The sequence below is a fragment of the Heloderma suspectum genome, chromosome 4 (assembly GCF_057233095.1).
Source record: "Heloderma suspectum isolate Gila_16-S chromosome 4, 16-S_ref, whole genome shotgun sequence".
Taxonomy (NCBI): domain Eukaryota; kingdom Metazoa; phylum Chordata; class Lepidosauria; order Squamata; family Helodermatidae; genus Heloderma; species Heloderma suspectum.
The window spans coordinates 4,860,715-4,878,463 of record NC_139461.1 but is presented as its reverse complement, the minus strand read 5'-3'; the positions used below and the strand labels follow the sequence as shown (position 1 = coordinate 4,878,463).

The 17,749-nt window shown below is 54.6% G+C and overlaps 1 protein-coding gene across 4 annotated transcripts in view; it reads left to right on the top strand.

The window, feature by feature from the left end:
* BOP1 (BOP1 ribosomal biogenesis factor) overlaps nt 1-15,136 on the top strand; it is a 105,292-nt gene extending 90,156 nt beyond the window's left edge. For 3 of the 4 annotated variants that reach the window (XM_084854742.1, XM_084854741.1, XM_084854739.1), the window contains 13 exons: nt 4,819-4,973; nt 6,433-6,550; nt 6,680-6,781; nt 8,327-8,539; nt 8,749-8,910; nt 9,397-9,477; nt 9,789-9,858; nt 10,908-11,040; nt 12,691-12,871; nt 13,077-13,365; nt 13,724-13,808; nt 14,538-14,645; nt 14,816-15,135. In XM_084854742.1, the coding sequence (XP_084710868.1) occupies nt 4,849-4,973; nt 6,433-6,550; nt 6,680-6,781; nt 8,327-8,539; nt 8,749-8,910; nt 9,397-9,477; nt 9,789-9,858; nt 10,908-11,040; nt 12,691-12,871; nt 13,077-13,365; nt 13,724-13,808; nt 14,538-14,645; nt 14,816-14,969 (1,821 nt within the window). In that variant the 5' untranslated portion in view covers nt 4,819-4,848 and the 3' untranslated portion in view covers nt 14,970-15,135. Of the gene's footprint in view, nt 1-4,818; nt 4,974-6,432; nt 6,551-6,679; nt 6,782-8,326; nt 8,540-8,748; nt 8,911-9,396; nt 9,478-9,788; nt 9,859-10,907; nt 11,041-12,690; nt 12,872-13,076; nt 13,366-13,723; nt 13,809-14,537; nt 14,646-14,815 lie in introns of all 4 variants that reach the window. The other variant, XM_084854738.1, reaches the window with a different exon arrangement.
* The last annotated feature ends 2,613 nt before the right edge of the window (nt 15,137-17,749 follow it).

The window sequence follows — 17,749 nt, the reverse complement described above, 5'->3', positions numbered from 1 at the left end:
TTTGCCAGTTATCAATCAAGCTGGTTGCCATAATCTTGGTTTTTTTGAGGTTGAACTGCAATCCAGCTTTTGCACTTTCTTCTTTCACCTTCATCATGAGGTTCCTCAGCTCCTCCTCGCTTTCAGCTATCAAAGTGGTATCATCTGCATATCGGAGATTGTTAATGTTTCTCCCAGCGATTTTAACTCCAGCCTTGGCTTCATCAAGCCCAGCACGTTGCATGATGGTAGGGTGAGAGTATACAACCCTGCTGTACTCCTTTCCCAATCTTAAACCAGTCCGTTGTTCCGTGGTCTGTTCTTACCGTTGCTACTTGGTCGTTATACAGATTCCTCAGGAGGCAGACAAGATGACTTGGTATCCCCATCCCACCAAGAACTTGCCACAATTTGTGATGATCCACACAGTCAAAGGCTTTAGAATAGTCAGTAAAACAGAAATAGATGTTTTTCTGAAACTCCCTGGCTTTCTCCATTATCCAGTGGATATTGGCAATTTGGTCTCTAGTTCCTCTGCCTTTTCTAAACCCAGCTTGTACATCTGGCAATTCTAGTTCCATGAATTGCTGGAGTCTACCTTGCAAGATCTTGAGCATTACCTTACTGACATGTGAAATAAGTGCCACTGTTCGATAGTTTGAACATTCTTTGGTGCTTCCTTTTTTTGGTATGGGGATATAAGTTGATTTTTTCCAATCTGGTGGCCATTCTTGTATTTTCCAAATTTGTTGGCATATGGCATGCATCACCTTGGACAGCATCATCTTGCAAGATTTTAAACAGTTCAGCTGGGATACCGTCATCTCCTGCTGCCTTGTTATTAGCAATGCTTCTTAAGGCCCATTCAACCTCACTCTTCAGGATGTCTGACTCTATCTCACTGACCACACCATCAAATCTATCCCCGATATGATTATCCTTCCTATACAGATCTTCCGTATATTCTTGCCACCTTTTCTTGATCTCTTCTGCTTCTGTTAGGTCCTGGCCATCTTTGTTTTTGATCATACCCATTTTTGCCTGGAATTTACCTCCGATGTTTCTAATTTTCTGGAAGAGGTCTCTTGTCCTTCCTATTCTGTTATCTTCTTCCGCTTCCGCGCATTGCTTGTTTAAAAATAATTCCTTATCTCTTCTGGCTAACCTCTGGAATTTTGCATTTAATTGGGCATATCTTCCCCGATCACTGTTGCCTTTTGCTTTCCTTCTTTCTTGGGCTGCTTCCAGTGTCTCAGCAGACAGCCATCTTGCCTTCTTGGTTTTCTTTTTCTTTGGGATGTTTTTTGTTGCCGCCTCCTGAACAATGTTGCGAACTTCTGTCCATAGTTCTTCCGGGACCCTATCTACTAAATCTAGTCCCTTAAATCTGTTCTTCACCTCTACTGCAAATTCATGAGGAATATTAGTGAGCTCATATCTAACTGATCTGTGGGTCTTCCCTATTCTCTTTAGTCTGATTCTAAATTGTGCAATAAGAAGTTTTTGATCTGAACTACAGTCAGCTCCAGGTCTTGTTTTTACCAACTGCATAGATGTCCGCCACCTTTGGCTGTGAAGGATGTAGTCAATCTGATTTCGGTGTCGACCATCTGGTGAAGTCTGTTTATAAAGTCGTCTCTTAGGTTGTTGGAAGAGAGTGTTTGTTATGCACAGTGAGTTGTCTTGGCTAAATTCTATCAGCCTATGTCCTGCTTCATTTTGTTCTCTGAGACCATGCTTGCCTGTAATTCCAGGTGTCATTTGACTACCCACCGTAGCATTCCAGTCTCCAATAATGCAGATAACATCTTTTTTTGCCGTACTATCCAGTAGGTGCTGCAGATCCTCATAGAACTGATCTACTTCTGCTTTTTCAGCATCTGTGGTTGGGGCGTATATTTGGATCACTGTGATGTTAAATGGCTTACCCTGAATTCGAATTGAGATCATGCTGGCATTTTTTGGGTTGTATCCAAGCACTGCTTTAGCCACTTTATTATTAATTATGACGGCTACTCCATTTCTTCTGTGGTCCTCTTGTCCACAGTAGTAGATCTGGTGGTCATTTGATGTGAAGTGGCCCATTCCAGTCCATTTCAGTTCACTGACACCCCAAATGTCTATATTTAATCTTGACATCTCCCCAATAATCACATCCAATTTGCCCTGGCTCATAGATCTTACATTCCAGGTTCCTATGGTGTGTTGATCTTTAGAACATCGGATTCATTGTTCACCACCAGCACCATCGGCTGCTAGCCGCCCTTTCGGCTTTGAGCTAGCTGCGTCATCACATCTGGGGCTAGTTGACCTTATCCTCTGTTCCTCCCCAGTAGCCTTTTGACCATCTTCTGACCTGGGAGTCCCATCTTCCGATGGTATACCGACATATCTCTGGTTATACTGATCCATTTAGTTTTCATGGCAAGAATATTGGGGTGGGTTGCCGTTTCCTTCCCCAGGGATCGTATTTAGTCTGACCTCTCTGCCATGACCTTCCCGTCTTGGGTGTCCCTTCACGGTTTAGCTCTTGACGTCATTGAGGTGCTCAAGCTCCAGCACCACAACAAGGTAATGATCTCCTTTGCTGAAGGTGGCAGTGATGGCAGTGAAGAAATCCTACTTCTCTGCCACCATTGCAACTGCTCAGTGTCGTCCAGCAGATCTCTTTCGTGTGGTTAAAGGCCTCTTGGGTGTAGACCTTAGAACACAAGAACTTGAACCCTCAAAGGCCTGCTGTGAACAATTTGCCAGACACTTTGCAGATAAAATTGCTCGTATTCATGCTGACTTGGATGCCATTGGTTTGACAGAGTCTGATATGGATGGGGCTGGTGCACCATCCAGTCATGGTATGGATACCTTTCGGCTTGTGCAACCTGAGGATGTGGACAAACTGCTTGGAGGACTGAGGCCTACTACTTGCCCTTTAGATCCTTGCCCATCCTGGCTTGTGAAATCTGCCAGAGCTGGGCTGGATATCTGGACCTCAGAGGTGGTAAATGCCTCCTTGAGGGATGGCGAGGTCCCCGCAGCTTTGAAAGAAGCTGTGGTGAGGCCTTTGCTGAAGAAACCAAATTTAGATCCTATGGTTCCAGATAATTACTGCCCTGTGTCAAATTTGCCATTCTTGGGCAAGGTGCTGGAGCATGTGGTGGCCTCACAACTCCAAGCCATTTTGGATGAAACTGATTATTTAGATCCATTCCAATCAGGTTTCAGGCCTGGTTATGGGACCAAAACAGCCTTGGTCTCCCTGGTTGATGACTTAAGCCAGGGGGAGTGCAACCCTGTTGGTTCCTCTGGACCTCTCAGCAGCTTTCGATACCATCGACCATGGTATCCTTCTGGACCATTTATCTGGATTGGGCTTGGGAGGCACAGTTTTAAAGTGGTTCTGGTCCTTTCTGGAGGAGCGGTCTCAGAAGGTGGTGCTGGAGGACTTCAGTTGCACCCCATGGCCATCAGCCTGTGGGGTGCCGCAAGGTTCTGTCTTGTCCCCCATGCTTGTTAACCTCGCTGGGGGAAGTCATCAGGAGGGTTGGGCTGAAATGTCATCAGTATGCGGATGATACTCGGCTCCACCTCTCATTTCCATCCGCACATCCCAGGGAGGCTGTGGAACTCTTGAACCGGCGTCTGGAGGCTGTTTTGGGATGGATGAGGGTGAACAATCTGAAACTTAATCCAGGCAAGACGGAGGTACTGTGGGCTGGGAAACCAACCGCTTCGGATGGAGGTTTACACGCAGTCTGGGAGCCCTCCTGGACTCTGGGCTAGCTGGGGACGCCCAGGGGGCTGCGGTGTCCAGGAGTGCTTTTCACCGCCTAGGCTGGTCTGCCAACTGCGGCCCTATCTGGAGAGGACGGACCTTGCCGCAGTTATCCACGTACTATTATTATTATTTTTATTTTTTTATATATTTATTTATACCCCACCTTTTTCCCAGTACTGAGACACAAGGCGGCTTACAAAAATTAAAACATATACAATTAAAACATATGAAAATATACAAAAGTTAAAATATAAATTACACAATACAATTAAAATTATATTAAAACAGCACTAGTCACGTCCAGGCTGGACTACTTTAATGCTCTATATGTGGGGTTGCCTTTGAAGACCGTTTAGAAACTCCAGCTTGGGCAGAATGTGGCTGCCTGAGTACTGGTGAGGGCGAGCTGATTCGATCACATAGCACCTATACTGCGCCAGCTGCACTGGTTACTGGTGCGTTTCCAAGCCCAATTCAAAGTGCTGGTTTTGACCTTTAAAGCTTTAAACGGTCTGGGACCAAGTTACTTGAAGGACCGCCTTCACCCATATCAGCCTGCCCACACTTTAAGCTCAGAAAGAGAGGCTCTTCTCATTTTCCCACCCATGGGAGCAGTCAGGAGGGTGATCACACGTGGGAAGGCCTTCTCTGCAGTGGCCCCACACCTTTGGAACAAGCTGCCATCTGAGGTCCGCTGTGCTCCATCATGGGAGACTTTTAAGAAGGCCTTGAAAACATATTGTTTTACCTTGGCCTTCTTGTGATATGACTGCTGTTGTTGCTGTTGTTAACATCATTGTTGGTTTTATTGTTGGCTTTTATTGTTGTTTTTATTGTTTTTATGTTTTTATCACTTTTAACATTTTAACTGTTTTTATTGTTGTAAGCCACCTTGGGAGGGCTTCTGCCCTGAAAGGCGGCCAAGAAATATTTTAAATAAACAGTTGGCTTCAGAAATATTATTTGGCGCTTCTCCTGACTGGATGCAGTGTGCAGGAGCTGTTCGCCTTAATGTGTCTCTTTTCTTCACCCCACCACCCCTCCTGCCTCATTTTCCCCATCAGGACATCCGCAACACGGTGGGCAACATCCCCATGGAATGGTACCAGGACTTCCCACACGTTGGCTATAACTTGGATGGCAAGAAGATCTGCAGGCCCATCCGCACGAAGGACGAGCTGGACAAGTTCTTGGAGAAGATGGAGAGCCCTGACTACTGGTGAGGGGCTCTGTGCTCACAGATTGGCGGGGGTGGGGAGGTATGAGAGCTCTCCTGGCTCCTCCCTAGTCATGCCTCTTTTGGGGATGAGGGAAGACTGAACAGTTTAAATAACATCCATAATTCTTAGTATGTATTATTGTATTATATAATAATAATTCTTAGTATTTGTGCAGTGCTTTTTTCTGCGTGTCCAAAGTGCTTCACGTACATTATCCCAGCTGTCTTTACAACAGCCCTGTAAGATAGGCCAGTGTTATTACAAATGGGTCTGAGACTAAGAAAGTGGGAGGTTCAGGACAGATCAAAGGAAGGACTTCTTCACACGGTGCAGAGTTAAACTATGGAACTTGCTACCGCAGGATGTAGTGATGGCCACCAATTTGGATGGCTTTAAAAGGGAGTTGGACAAATTCCTGGAGGAAAAGGCTCTCAATGGCTACTAGTCCTGCTGGCTCTATGCTACCTCCAGTACCAGAGGCAGTGAGCCTATGTGCACCCGTTGCTGGGGAACTTGGGCAGGAGGGTGGGGTTGCACATATGCCCTGCTTGTGATTTTCCCATGGGCAGCTGGTTGGCTACTGTGTGAACAGAATGCTGGACTACATGGACCCTTGGTCTAATCCAGCTTCAGGGCCTTTCTGATGTTCTTATATTCTTACATGTGACAAGCCTTTGGCTGACCTGAGAGTTGAGTTGGGCAGCGGGGAGGGTCTTGCTCCGCGCTCGTACAGTTCTGCTAGATTGGCTCTTTAAGAGCAGAGCAGTCTGGGCCTTCTCTGAACCTGCCACTGATGAGCCCATTGTGGCTTTGGCTCTCTCTGTGGCCCTCCATGGAAGATGAGCTATGCCAAGAGAGACCTTCCCAGAGAGTTCTACTCCTGAGCTGAAGACTCCCTTGGCGGTTTAGCACAGCGTGTGCCTGGGATCCCTGATGAAGAAACTCTCTCCCACGAGAGACACACACGCACACGTCTCAAAGCCCCCGTGACCTGTAGCTGTGGCACGAGGGGAGGCAGTCCTCCCTTGGGGGCCACAGAGCAGTTGGACATCAGCAGAGCTGGGCAACCTCACCCTCCCGATGCTGCTGGACTCCAGGGCCTATCATCCCTGGCCATAGCCGTGATGGCTGGGACAGATGGGAGTTAGAGTTCATCAGCAACCAAAGAGCGATGGGTCACCCACCCCTGGTTCAGAGGGAGCCCCCGTGGATCAGGGCTGTGCAGAGGCAGGATGTGCCACGGGAAGCGTGGCAAGCACACCTGTGGGGAGAGGTGCATGCTCCTGCCCAGTCTCCCAGGGCACGACAGGGTCTTCCTGCTTTAGAGGGGGGTTGCCATCTGTGCCCAAGCAAGCAGGCCTTCGCCTGGGCCCCAGCGGCGCCTGGTCAGCCATGCTGTGATGGAGGAGCAGCCAGCCTGCTGGTGCTGTCCTTCTCATCCCACTCTCCACACCACAGGCGAACCGTCCATGATAAAATGACAGGAGCAGACGTGAAGCTGACTGATGAACAGGTGGAGCTTGTGAACCGTCTCCAGAAGGGCCAGTTTGGGGATGTGAATTTCAATCCTTACGAGGTGAGGCAGGGTCTGCCCTGTGGCCCCTCCCCGCATGCCTGCTTTGGGCTGCTGCTTTCCAGCTACACCCTGGATGGGAGGAGGGCTTCCCTGCAGCCTCCAGCCTCATCAGCCCCCTCTCCCCTGCAGCCGGCCGTGGACTTCTTCAGCAGCCAAGTGATGATCCATCCCGTGACGAACCGCCCAGCTGACAAGCGGAGCTTCATCCCCTCCCTCCTTGAGAAGGAGAAGGTGAGCGCGAAAGGGAAGGAGGGATGCTGGGATGTCTGAGCCACAGTGCAAGGACTGGTGCCTGCCCAGATCTCAGGAGCTCCCCTGGGTGCCCAGATCTCTTCCCACCACCCAAGAACCTCCCTTCTGTCCCAGCAAGCCCTTTCCTCCTTGGTCCCTTCTCAGCACTTGGCCTTGATGACAAGCCTGCCCCCGAGGAGTCCGACATAACTTCACTTTTCACCACCACCTCCCCTCGGAAATTTCTCTGGCTGACCTCTCCTGGCCCCGGTGAGCATCTGGCTCTGGAGCTGCCTGGCCACAGGTGCTGGTGCCCTGAGGGCTGGGGTGGGCAACCTGTGGCCCCGCAGATGCTTTGGCCTTCAGCTCCCAGGCCCCCTCTCCCTTAGCTATCCTGCCTAGGGTTGATAGAAGTCGTAGGGCAAACATCTGGAGGGCACAGCATGCCCACCACGGCCTTACGCAAAAGGAACTGGTCTGCAGCCAGGTGTAGCTTTTTGAATCCAATGCGAAGGGGAAGTAACTCTTCATGTTTAATGCTGAGCCTGCCCTGTCTTTAAACAGGTTGTTCTCCAAAAGGTTTCTCCAGGCAGGTGGTGATGGTGCTACCTAGCCGGGAGTGGTTCTGGGACCCACGACAGGCCCTGGCCCTGACAAGCTCCTTTCTCATGTACTCCCCACACACTTGCAGGCCCAAACTCTCAGCACCTTAGAAACAAGCACTAAAAGTAAACTCTTGGGAAGTTAGAATTTAATGTGGAGCAAAATGTATATATACCAAAACAAGAACAAATTTTATTGCAAGAAACGGAGGAAAACATGGATATTCATTTGTCCTAATTAAAAAGAAGGAAGGAAGGAGATGAATGGGTCCCTTATCAGTCCATTTGGCCAGATCTAGAGAAGGTGTTTCTTTCTGGCTGGCTCCCATCTCCGACAACTTAACAATAATAGACCAGCCCTTGAGGCCGATTGGCCGCAGATAGGAGCCTTGTTGACTGAGGATGCTCCACACCACACAGAATTAGTCTCTGCCTTTTGGAAAGGGAGGCCTGGAGAGCAAGGGAAATGCCTCGACACCAGAGTTCATAGCTCTTTTGTGGGGAAAGAGAAGCAGCAGCTTAGTAACTGGCCAAGATGAACCCAGAGCACAAGGAGGGAAGTCCCACACCTTTTTTGTTGTTCAGTTGTTAAGTCATGTCCGACTCTTCGGGACCCCATGGACCATACTGGGTGCCTTTGGGCCAGTCACAGACTCTCAGCCCAACCCACCTCACAGGGTTGTTGTTGTGAGGATGAAATGGAGAGGAGGAGGATAATATAAGCCGCCTTGGGTTCCTTGCAAGAGGAAAAAAGGCGGGGTATAAATGCAATAATAATAATAATAAATAATAATAATAATAATAATAATAATAAAGTTCATATTCACCTGCGTCCTGGTAAAGAGCGGGGCCATCATGCATATGCAGCTCACCTCACCAGCCAGAGGGGGGTGGGGACAGCAACATACTCGGCAGCTGCTCGATGACCCCCCCACACACCCAGGTCTCCAGGCTGGTGCATGCCATCAAGATGGGCTGGGTCAAGCCGCGCAGGCCCAAAGAGGACACACCTGCCTTCTACGACCTCTGGGCTCAAGAGGACCCCAGCTCCATCCTGGGCCGGCACAAGATGCACGTGCCTGCCCCGAAGCTTCCCCTGCCCGGCCACGAGGAATCCTACAACCCCCCGCCAGAATATCTTCCCACGGAGGAAGAGGTGAGCTTCTCTGAGGCAGGGCGGGGCATTGGGGGCAGCACTCAGAGGCAGTGCTGCCCCTCCGCTTCCATGGGTTCTGGGGGCCACAACCAGACAGAGGAACAGCAACAGCAGCACTGGTCCAGGTGGTCGTGGCCTGGCTTCAGAGGATCAGGCAGCTCCGTGGGGTCCCCCGGGCTCCCTCCCACTCATGTCCATCTCCCCTGCAGAAGCTGGCCTGGGAGGAGCAGGCGTCCTCGGAGCACACGCGGAGCTTCCTGCCCCGGCAGCACAGCTGCCTGCGCCGGGTGCCCGCCTACCCCCGCTTCGTCCACGAGCGCTTTGAGCGCTGCCTTGACCTCTACCTGTGCCCACGCCAGAGGAAGATGCGGGTACGTGGCACGCTGGCTGGGGGCGGTCAGGGAGGGCCCCAGCCCATTCCTGTGCGGGCCAGGATGAGGGACGTTTGTGGGAAGAAGGGCAGCAGAGGATTTGAGGCCAGTCGAGCCTTTAAGGGCTAGGTGCTCCTCATGGGGAAGGTGGTGGAGCACGCAGGGGCTGTCCGTGCGCCCCATGCGCTGTGCTCAGAGCCGCAGAGGGAGGGCAAGATTCTAGGGCCACCTGCAGTGTCGTCCTTCTGGCTAGCCGGGCGGCCATCTCATTTCTAGCAAGCATCTCCAGTGGGGTTTCTGCTGCACAGTCCGGTCCTTCTGCAGCTCGATGAAGCCCAGAGGGACGGGCGCGCCCCACGGGCCGTTGCTCTGGTGCATAGCATTGTGTGGACCCTGCGTCTCCCCTTAAGGAGGCGATGTCGTCTGGGACAAGAGAGGTTTGCAAGGGCAACATCCGTACTTGCTCACAGCCTCTTTCTCTTGCAGGTCAGTGTGGATCCTGAGGACTTGATCCCCAAATTGCCGAAGCCACGAGATCTGCAGCCCTTCCCCACTGTGCAGGCCTTGGTAAGGCTTCTGAGGGGCTGCGTGAAGGAGTGCCACCTCCGCTCCCTCATGTCGTTCTGCCGTGGCCAGGACGGTTGCTGGCTTGGTGGAGCTGCTGCTATCCCAGGAGGCCTGCAGGATTGTGGGGGTGGGGGTGCAGAGGTCTCTTGGGCTTTACTGTGCAGAGTTAGAGGGGCAGCAAAATGCTTAGTACTGGATGTCAGCCCTGGCTAATGGGGGCGTGGGCAAAGGGAGGGGGTGTGAGTTTCATTGCAGGGGTCCTCCCTGCCTGCCTTTCTAAGTCTGTTTCTCTCACCCTGTTCTCCCGCCAGGTCTACCGTGGCCACACCAGTCTTGTGCGTTGTCTCAGCATCTCCCCCCGTGGACAATGGCTGGCATCAGGTGAGCTCGGGGAGGGCAGCCCCTGCGGCCTGGCACTGGGCGTGTATTGAATACGCACACAATGTGTGGGGGAAATCGGGGCTGGGACCAGTGCTGCCTTGTGGCTGCTCGTCCATCCCCCCCTCCAACTTTGTTCGGGGCCACTGGTGCCACTTTGGGACAGGCAACAGAGAGCAGAAGTGGCGGTGGTGGGGCCAGAGAAGGGATCTGGACGGCAGCGGGAAGTGCCTGTGCTGCCTGGCCGGGCCAGGACTCCCTGCTTACGCCTCTCCTGGCCCTCTGAGGTGCTGCAGGGAAGGAGGCCCATGAGCGCGGCCTGCTCCGCAAGCGATTCCGTCCCATGGCCTGTGCAGCCATCAAGATGAGGAGCCGCCTCTTCTGGAGCCTGAGCCGTGGCCATCAGCGCTCAAGGGCAGCAGCTCTCTGAGCTCCTCTCCAGCCTCCAGCTCTTTGCAGAGGGGGCACAGGGCTGGAGCCCGAGACCCTCCTCTTGCCAGCAGTGTGCTCCACTCCAGGCCCCGGGGGCCGGTGAGAGGATGAGAGGCACGTGGTCCAGCTTCCTGGCAGGCAGCTGGGCTGTCATGGCCCAAGGGTGGGCGGGGAGCAGCCCCTGCAGCCCTGTTGTTCATCTTTAGATGTCACTTTCTGGAGTGTTCAAAACATTCTCCGTAGGTCAGGAGGGGGAAACCTGTGGCCCAACTCCCATCAGCTCCAGCCACCACGGCCAATGGCCAGGGATGATGAGAGCTGTAGTCTGGCAACATCTGGAGGGCCAGAAGGGCCCCACCTCTGGAACAGATTATCTCAGTCTTTGCAGTACTGTGGGGTCAGCCAGTATTCTCTCCATCTTGCTGAGGTGAAGAGAACAACCTGTTGAATTCCTGATGGAGGCAAAATTTGAACCAGGAACATCTCAGTCTTTCTCTTAGTTGTCCTGCAGCACCGGGGGGAGCGGCAGGTGGCAGGGCTGCTTCCCTTTTGGGCCCCAGCAGACCCTGGGGATTGCTAGCAAGCATCAGGCCCAGACCTACCTCCTGACCCTTCTGCAGGTTCTGACGATGGCTTGGTGAAGTTCTGGGAGGTCTGTACAGCGCGATGTGTGAAGACCCTCCCAGTGCAAGGCGCAGTGAAGAGTGTTGCTTGGAACCCCAACCCCTCAGTCTGCCTGGTGGCCATCGCTGTGTGAGTTCAGCAGGGGTTTTGGAGCCAGGGGAAGCCTTGGATGGCCGCGTTGGCAGAGGGCATCAAGGCGGTCAGGATGGGGTTTGCAAAGGGCACCAGTGTGATTCAGGGCATGGAAGCGTGAATAGACATCCCAGCTTCACAGGCGCACTGATTGGGCCTGAATGGGGGTGACTAGTCCAGACAGGGAGCTCGGGATTGTGGAGGATGAAAACTGGAGAGGGGGGAGAGAACATCTACTTCACTTACGACCCTGGAACCCCTTGCCTTGGGGTTGTCCCATGAAACCCATCGGGAGGGACAAAGGGAGTCCCTCACATGCCGTTCACTTAATCTGTGGCTCCGCAGCATGATGGCTCAGTGGACCCTCCTGGCTCAGAGGCAGCCTATTCCTGCTCTCTGGATGCCACGTGCTCACTGGGGAGAGGCCTGTGGTCCCCAGGGCCTGGTTGTGGGCTTCCCTGAGACACCTGGCTGGCCACTCCTGCTGCTTTTAGCAACATCGGTATGTCTCCCCTTTCCACTTCTAACTGTTATCAAAACACAATCAAATCAGCAAAGGTTTGGAAGCAGAATGCAGAGCTAGAGGGGACCCTCCTTAATCCAGTCCCATGGGACTGTTCTCACGCTACTCCCCATGTAGTTCACGCCCATGTCCCAAGCTTCCAGCTGTGCTTGGTGGGACAGACTACTGGCCACCCTATGCCCTGCGACCCTTCAGTTGCAACTCCCTCCCTACTGATGTGTGCAGGGAATGCTGTTTGCAGATGACACAAAATTGGGCAGGATAGCTAATACCCTGGAAGCCAGAAACAAAATTCAAAGTGATCTTGATAAACTGGAGCGCTGGGCAGAAAACAACAGAATGACATTTAACAGGGACATTTAACAAGTTCTGCACCTAGGAAAAAGAAACCAAATGCACAGGTACAAGATGGGGGATACGTGGCTCAACAACACTACAAGCGAGAAGGATCTTGGAATTGTTGTCGATCACCAGCTGAATATGAGCCAACCATGTGATGTGGCTGCAAAAAAGGCCAATGCTCTTTTGGGCTGCATTAATAGAAGCCTAGCTTCCAAATCCCGGGAAGTACTAGTTCCCCTCTACTCAGCACTGGTTAGGCCTCATCTGTGTCCAGTTCTGGGCACCACACTTTAAGAAGGATGCAGACAAACTGGAGAGGGTTCAGAGGAGGGCAACAAAGATGATCAGGGGACTGGAAACAAAGCCCTATGAGGAGAGACTGAAAGAACTGGGCATGTTTAGCCTTGAGAGGGGAGATAGGATAGCACTCTTCAAGCACTTGAAATGTTGTCCCAGAGAGGAAGGCCAGGATCTCTTCTCCATCATCCCAGAGTGCAGGACACGGGATAATGGGCTCAAGCGACCCGATTCCGGCTGAACATCAGGAAAAGGTTCCTGACTGTTAAAGCAATATGAGAACAGAACCAGTGAACTGGGGAGGGGTGGGCTCTCCCACACTGGAGGCATTCAAGAGGAGGCTGGACAGCCCTCTGTTGGGGATGCTCTGACTTGGATTCCTGCATTGAGCAGGGGGTTGGACTCGATGGCCTTGTAGGCCCCTTCCAACCTCACTAGTCTATGATTATTCTGTGTTTCTTTCCATTCCCCCACTCCCCTTACAGAGAGCAGTTGGTGCTGCTGGTGAACCCTGGCCTCGGGGACAGGCTGCTGTATGGGGCAACGGACCAGCTCCTCGATGGCTACATGCCCCCAGAGGAGGAGCGGCCGCAGCCAGTCACATGGGAGGAAGCCGACGGAGGGGAGTGGAGCCAGGGCGTGCGGCTCATTGTCCGGCACGGGAAGGTACTGTCCTGGGGAAAGGAGGCGGGGAGGCAGCTTTTGCTGCATCCCTTCCAGCAGGAGGGCAGCTGACTGGGCGGGACCCCCCTCCCTGCTCCGCAAAGCCCAACACCTGCATCCAGCAGCAGGAGAGGGGAGGGGCCACTGGGTCCCCGCTGCCTCGCGTGCACGTGCCCTCGCCCACACCTTGCCTCCCCCTCCCCCCCAGCCCCTGAAGCAGGTGACATGGCACGGGAAAGGGGACTACTTCGCCACGGTGGTGTCCGACAACAGCCACCTGCAGGTGCTGATCCACCAGACGAGCAAGCGCTGGAGCCAGGCGCCCTTCCGCCGGAGCAAGGGTCAGGTGCAGTGTGTCCTCTTCCACCCGCTGCGGCCATTCTTCTTCGTGGCCACCCAGCGCTTTGTCCGCGTCTACCACCTCCTCAAGCAGGAGCTCGCCAAGAAGCTGCTCACCAACTGCAAGTGGGTCTCCAGCATGGCGCTCCACCCCGGAGGTGAGCGGGGCTGCGGGGGGCAGAGCAGCCGAGCCCTGTGTTCTGAGCATGCCCGGTGGCGCGCCTCACGGTGCCTCTTTGCGTGGGCCACAGCAGGCATCAGTGGGGCTGTGCCCAGAGTGTGGGACCGAGGCGTGCAGGGATCGACACAGTCATCCTCCAAGGGAGAGAGGTCCGCTGCAGCCTCGCCGAGGGCGGCACTGGGCCACCTCCCTTCCCTGCTGCCACCTGTGGCCGACTAGAGCTGCCGTGTTCCTGGGCCGCCACAGCCAGCCCCAGTCGGGGCGGCGAGGCCTTTGCCATTGGGGGCGTCTCTGCCGGACCGTGGCTGAAGGCCCTGGCCCTCCCTCTCTCCTAGGCGACAACCTGATCTGCGGCAGTTATGACAGCAAACTCGCCTGGTTTGATCTGGACCTGTCCACAAAGCCCTACCGGGTGCTGAGGTAAGCGATCAGAGAGGGGGCCGGCTGGTGCCCTGGCGCGCTGGCGGCAGCATGCCTCACTCTAAGCACGTCTCCGCTCCCCTTGAGCCCGTCTCGCAGCAGAGTCAGGTAGCCAGATTCAGCCCCGCCCAGTGCCGGTGCTCCCCATTGCCGTGCCGTGGGAATCAAGTGGAAGGCCTGCGGGGCACGCTGCGGCCGCTTGCAAGCCCGGCCTGGCCTGTGAATCTGGCTCCCTCCTCAGAACGGAATCCTCTTTGATCCCTGCTGCCAGGACTGTGGCTGTGTCCAGTGCAGCCCGGTTGCCGGAATCTGCCCCCAGGGTCTCCTCCATCCCACTGGATTCCGCCACCCAGAGAAGCAGCGCAGATCCCCTTAGCAGCGCTGCCGTGTCGTCTTCAGAGCGGCACCGACGAGCAACCAGCCCGCGCTTCGAGACGGTGCGGCGGCGCAGCTTGGGTGGCTCTGCTCTCGGCGGCAGGAGCGCTTCCTGCCTGGCGCGTCTGGGCCCCGCCCCTCTTCCTCTCGGGTCTCTGTCCTGGGCCTGGCTGCAGATCTGCTTGCAGTGCTCTTGCTGGGGGACCGGGGAGGCGTCCAGCGAATGGCAGGTACCGGACCCCAAAGCATCTGCCTCGCACAGAGGGCTGTCCAGTTGGTGCCTGAGACACCGCTGGAGCAAGACTGCTGGGCAGGGCGGGGCTGATCTCTGTCCTGGCCTTTCCCTCCTGGCAGGCACCACAAGGCAGCGCTGAGGGCCGTGGCTTTCCACTCGCACTACCCACTCTTTGCCTCGGGCTCAGATGACGGCAGCATCATTGTCTGCCACGGCATGGTCTACAAGTGCGTATGGGCCAGGGCGGTTGGGGGGATGATCCCTGAAGGCCCACGTTGGCTGCTTGCATGCAGGGCGGGGCGGGGCGGGGCAGGGGCATCCATTCAGCCCTGCTGCTCCAGGAAGAGATGGGGCCAGGCGGGAGCTGACCTGTTCTGTTCTCCTTCTCCCCATGCAGTGACCTGCTTCAGAACCCTCTTATCGTGCCGGTGAAGGTGCTGAAGGGCCACACTCTGACCCGCGACCTGGGGGTCCTGGACATCCTTTTCCACCCCAGCCAGCCCTGGCTCTTCTCTGCAGGGGCGGATGCCACCATCCGCCTCTTCACGTAGCCAGCGGTCCTTCTCTAGGGCAGGGACAGGCGGGACTTTGCTTCTGGGCCCTGCAGCTCTCTTCCTGTCTCCCAGCCACTGCTGAAAGCTCTGTGCAGCTGTTAGCTGGGGAGAAAATGAACTCTGCCAGACCCAGTTTTCCCATTAAACGCTTCAGGTCTCTCGTATGCACTGAGTCCCTTCTTCCCAGGCTAAAGGGCCCGTGAATGTGGGCACAGGCACTGCTGCAACCTACAAGGAGGGGGGGTGCTGGTGCTGAGAGACCAACAGCTGTCAGTGGGAGAAGACGCAGCGCCCCTGTAAGAACTTCGGCCACGGCTTTGGAGGTTCAGTCTTCACCCCGGCAGGGGGCAGTGGTGGCCCCGGAGCCCTGCTTGGGTGCCTCATCTCACCCCATCGCTTCCTGTGTCAGCAGCACTGCCACACGCACCCCTGTGCCACTGACGATGATGCGGGCGCCACATTCCTCTGCAGGTGGATGCAGACACGCCCCCGCCTCCACCAGCCCCTGGGAGAACACTTCTGCCTTAGAATGCAGGGAGTCCTCCAAAGATCTGTAGCGTCTCTCTCGTGGCAAATGATTGCATAACGTGGGGTCCAAGGACTGCACAAAACACATCTTTGTTCCGTTGGAGAGGTGACACCCCAACCCCCCCTTCTCAACCCAGTGACGTGGAGCGGAGGTCTCTCCCCAGAGCCACTAGGCCCTCGTGTGCCTTGTCCAGTCTCCTCCTCTGCCTACAGGTTTCCCCTGCTGTAGAAGCACACACAAGCACCTCTCAGGCCTTCACTCCCCAGGGCACCACTAGTGTGCCTGCCCTAAACCCAGAGTCCTTCAGCTTGCAGGAGAAGAGCCAAAAAAAGATGCCCCCTCCACAGAGGGTAAGCTGCCCCTGACCTGAACCACCTCAGTTTCTCCCCCCGCCCCCCTTTGCTACGCAGCCTTGCATGCCCAGCTCAGAAGGGGAGCTTGAGATGAAGGCGAGGGGATGTGGGGGGGTGGAGCAGCGCTCTGCTCCTGGAGAGGGGGCTGCCCCTGCTGTGGCTTCTGCCTGTCTTCTGTTCTAAGCACACATGGAAATAACAAGGCCAGCCCCAACACTTCGGCAAAGAGGCTGCAACAAAGCTCAGTGCATTTCGGCCTCCGGCAGCCCTGTAAGCCTGGTCTCTGCTTCTTGGACGAGGAATTGCAGCCGGCCAGCTGTTGGGCATGGGCAGGGTGGCCTCGGCAGCTGCGATGTTTGGAGTGATGGGCGATGCCACACTACTGGATCAACACAAGTTCAGCAGCAGTATGAAGGGTGCAGTGCCACCTATGCCAGTCTCTGAAACTGAAGCCACGTTGCAGGGGGTGGGGGGAATGTTCACTCAAGTAGATGAAGCTATAAGGAAGCTTTGGGGTTCTCCATAGAAAGGGGTTGGGGGAGGGAAACATCGAAGTCCATAAAATTCCACATTAGCTTTGATCATGCTGCTCTTCCCCCCGCCCCTTTTACAAGGAGAACCCGCAGCACACCTTGCTGCAAGAGGAGGATGCTCACCAGTTGCTGAGGAACGTGGCCAGGAGGGAGCTGTTGCGCTTATGTCCTGCTTGTAGGGATCCTGTTGACAGCTGGTTGGCTCCTGTGTGAACAGAATGCTGGACTGGATGGACCCTTGGTCTGACCCAGCATTGGGGCTCTCGCGTCCCTGTACCTCTATCCACGTTAGGCATAAGTCTGCCACTTCCACAAGGACGTCAAAAGGGCTGGCATCCATTCTCGGTCTCTGCGAGGAGCCAAGATGGCAGGCGGAAGCATTTCTTAAGCGCTCGGCTGCTCTCCCTCCCTGTGCATGTGCACATGTTCAACTGCGGGTGTGCAAGACTCTGCAGGGATTGTGCCTCAGAAGGAGAGTTTGCCCCTCCTGCCTTGCCCCAGAGCAAAATGGAGGCACGCAAGCAGAAGCCAACACTACTGTCAGTTTGGGTTTACCTAGACCACAAATGCTGCTGCCCTTGTCCACCTAGCCAGAGACAAAGTGCAGGGAGGGCTCAGGTCCGGCTCTGCCGTTCAGCAGAGCAAAGGGGAGAGATCATTGTTCCCCAGGTTGGTGCCTGCCAGATGTTTTGGGCTACAACTCCCAGTGTTCCTGTCCTTTGTCTGTGCTGGCTGGAGCTGCTGGGAGTTGGAAACCCAAAACATCCAGCGGGCCATAAGTTGGGGAAGGCTAGGATAGATGAAGGAATGGGTGTCTGAATGGCCCAGCAATGTGGCCCCAGCGGAGGGCTGGGTGGGTCACCACTTCAGGCAGCAAAAATGTCATGGGGGGGGCCATAATTGTTTTCTAGATAGGCTATTGCTAGCCCCCAAAGCAGCACCTACCTCCCCCCCCCCCCCCGCAAAAGCGGAGGACAGCAAGATCTTGGCATGAGGCAAAGGAAAGACACACAAGGCAATTCTTCCTTTCCACTGTCTGAACCCCTTTGGAAGCCATCCAAATTGGCCAGCACTGTGTCTTGGGGTAGTGAACTCTGCGCTGTATGAAGAAGTGCTTTTATCTGTCCTGAATCTCCCACCAATTAGCTTCAGGGGCAGACCTCTTTGGGTTCTAGTATTCGGGGGGGGGGGGCGGAAATCTCTCGCTATCCACATCCACCACACCATGCAACATTTTGTAGACCTCCATCATGTCTCCCCTTAGCTTCTTTTTTCCAAGCTGAACGATCCCAGCTGTTGTAACCTTCCCTCATAGGGGAGATGCTCCAGCCCCTTCATCATTTTAGATGCTTTTCTGCACTT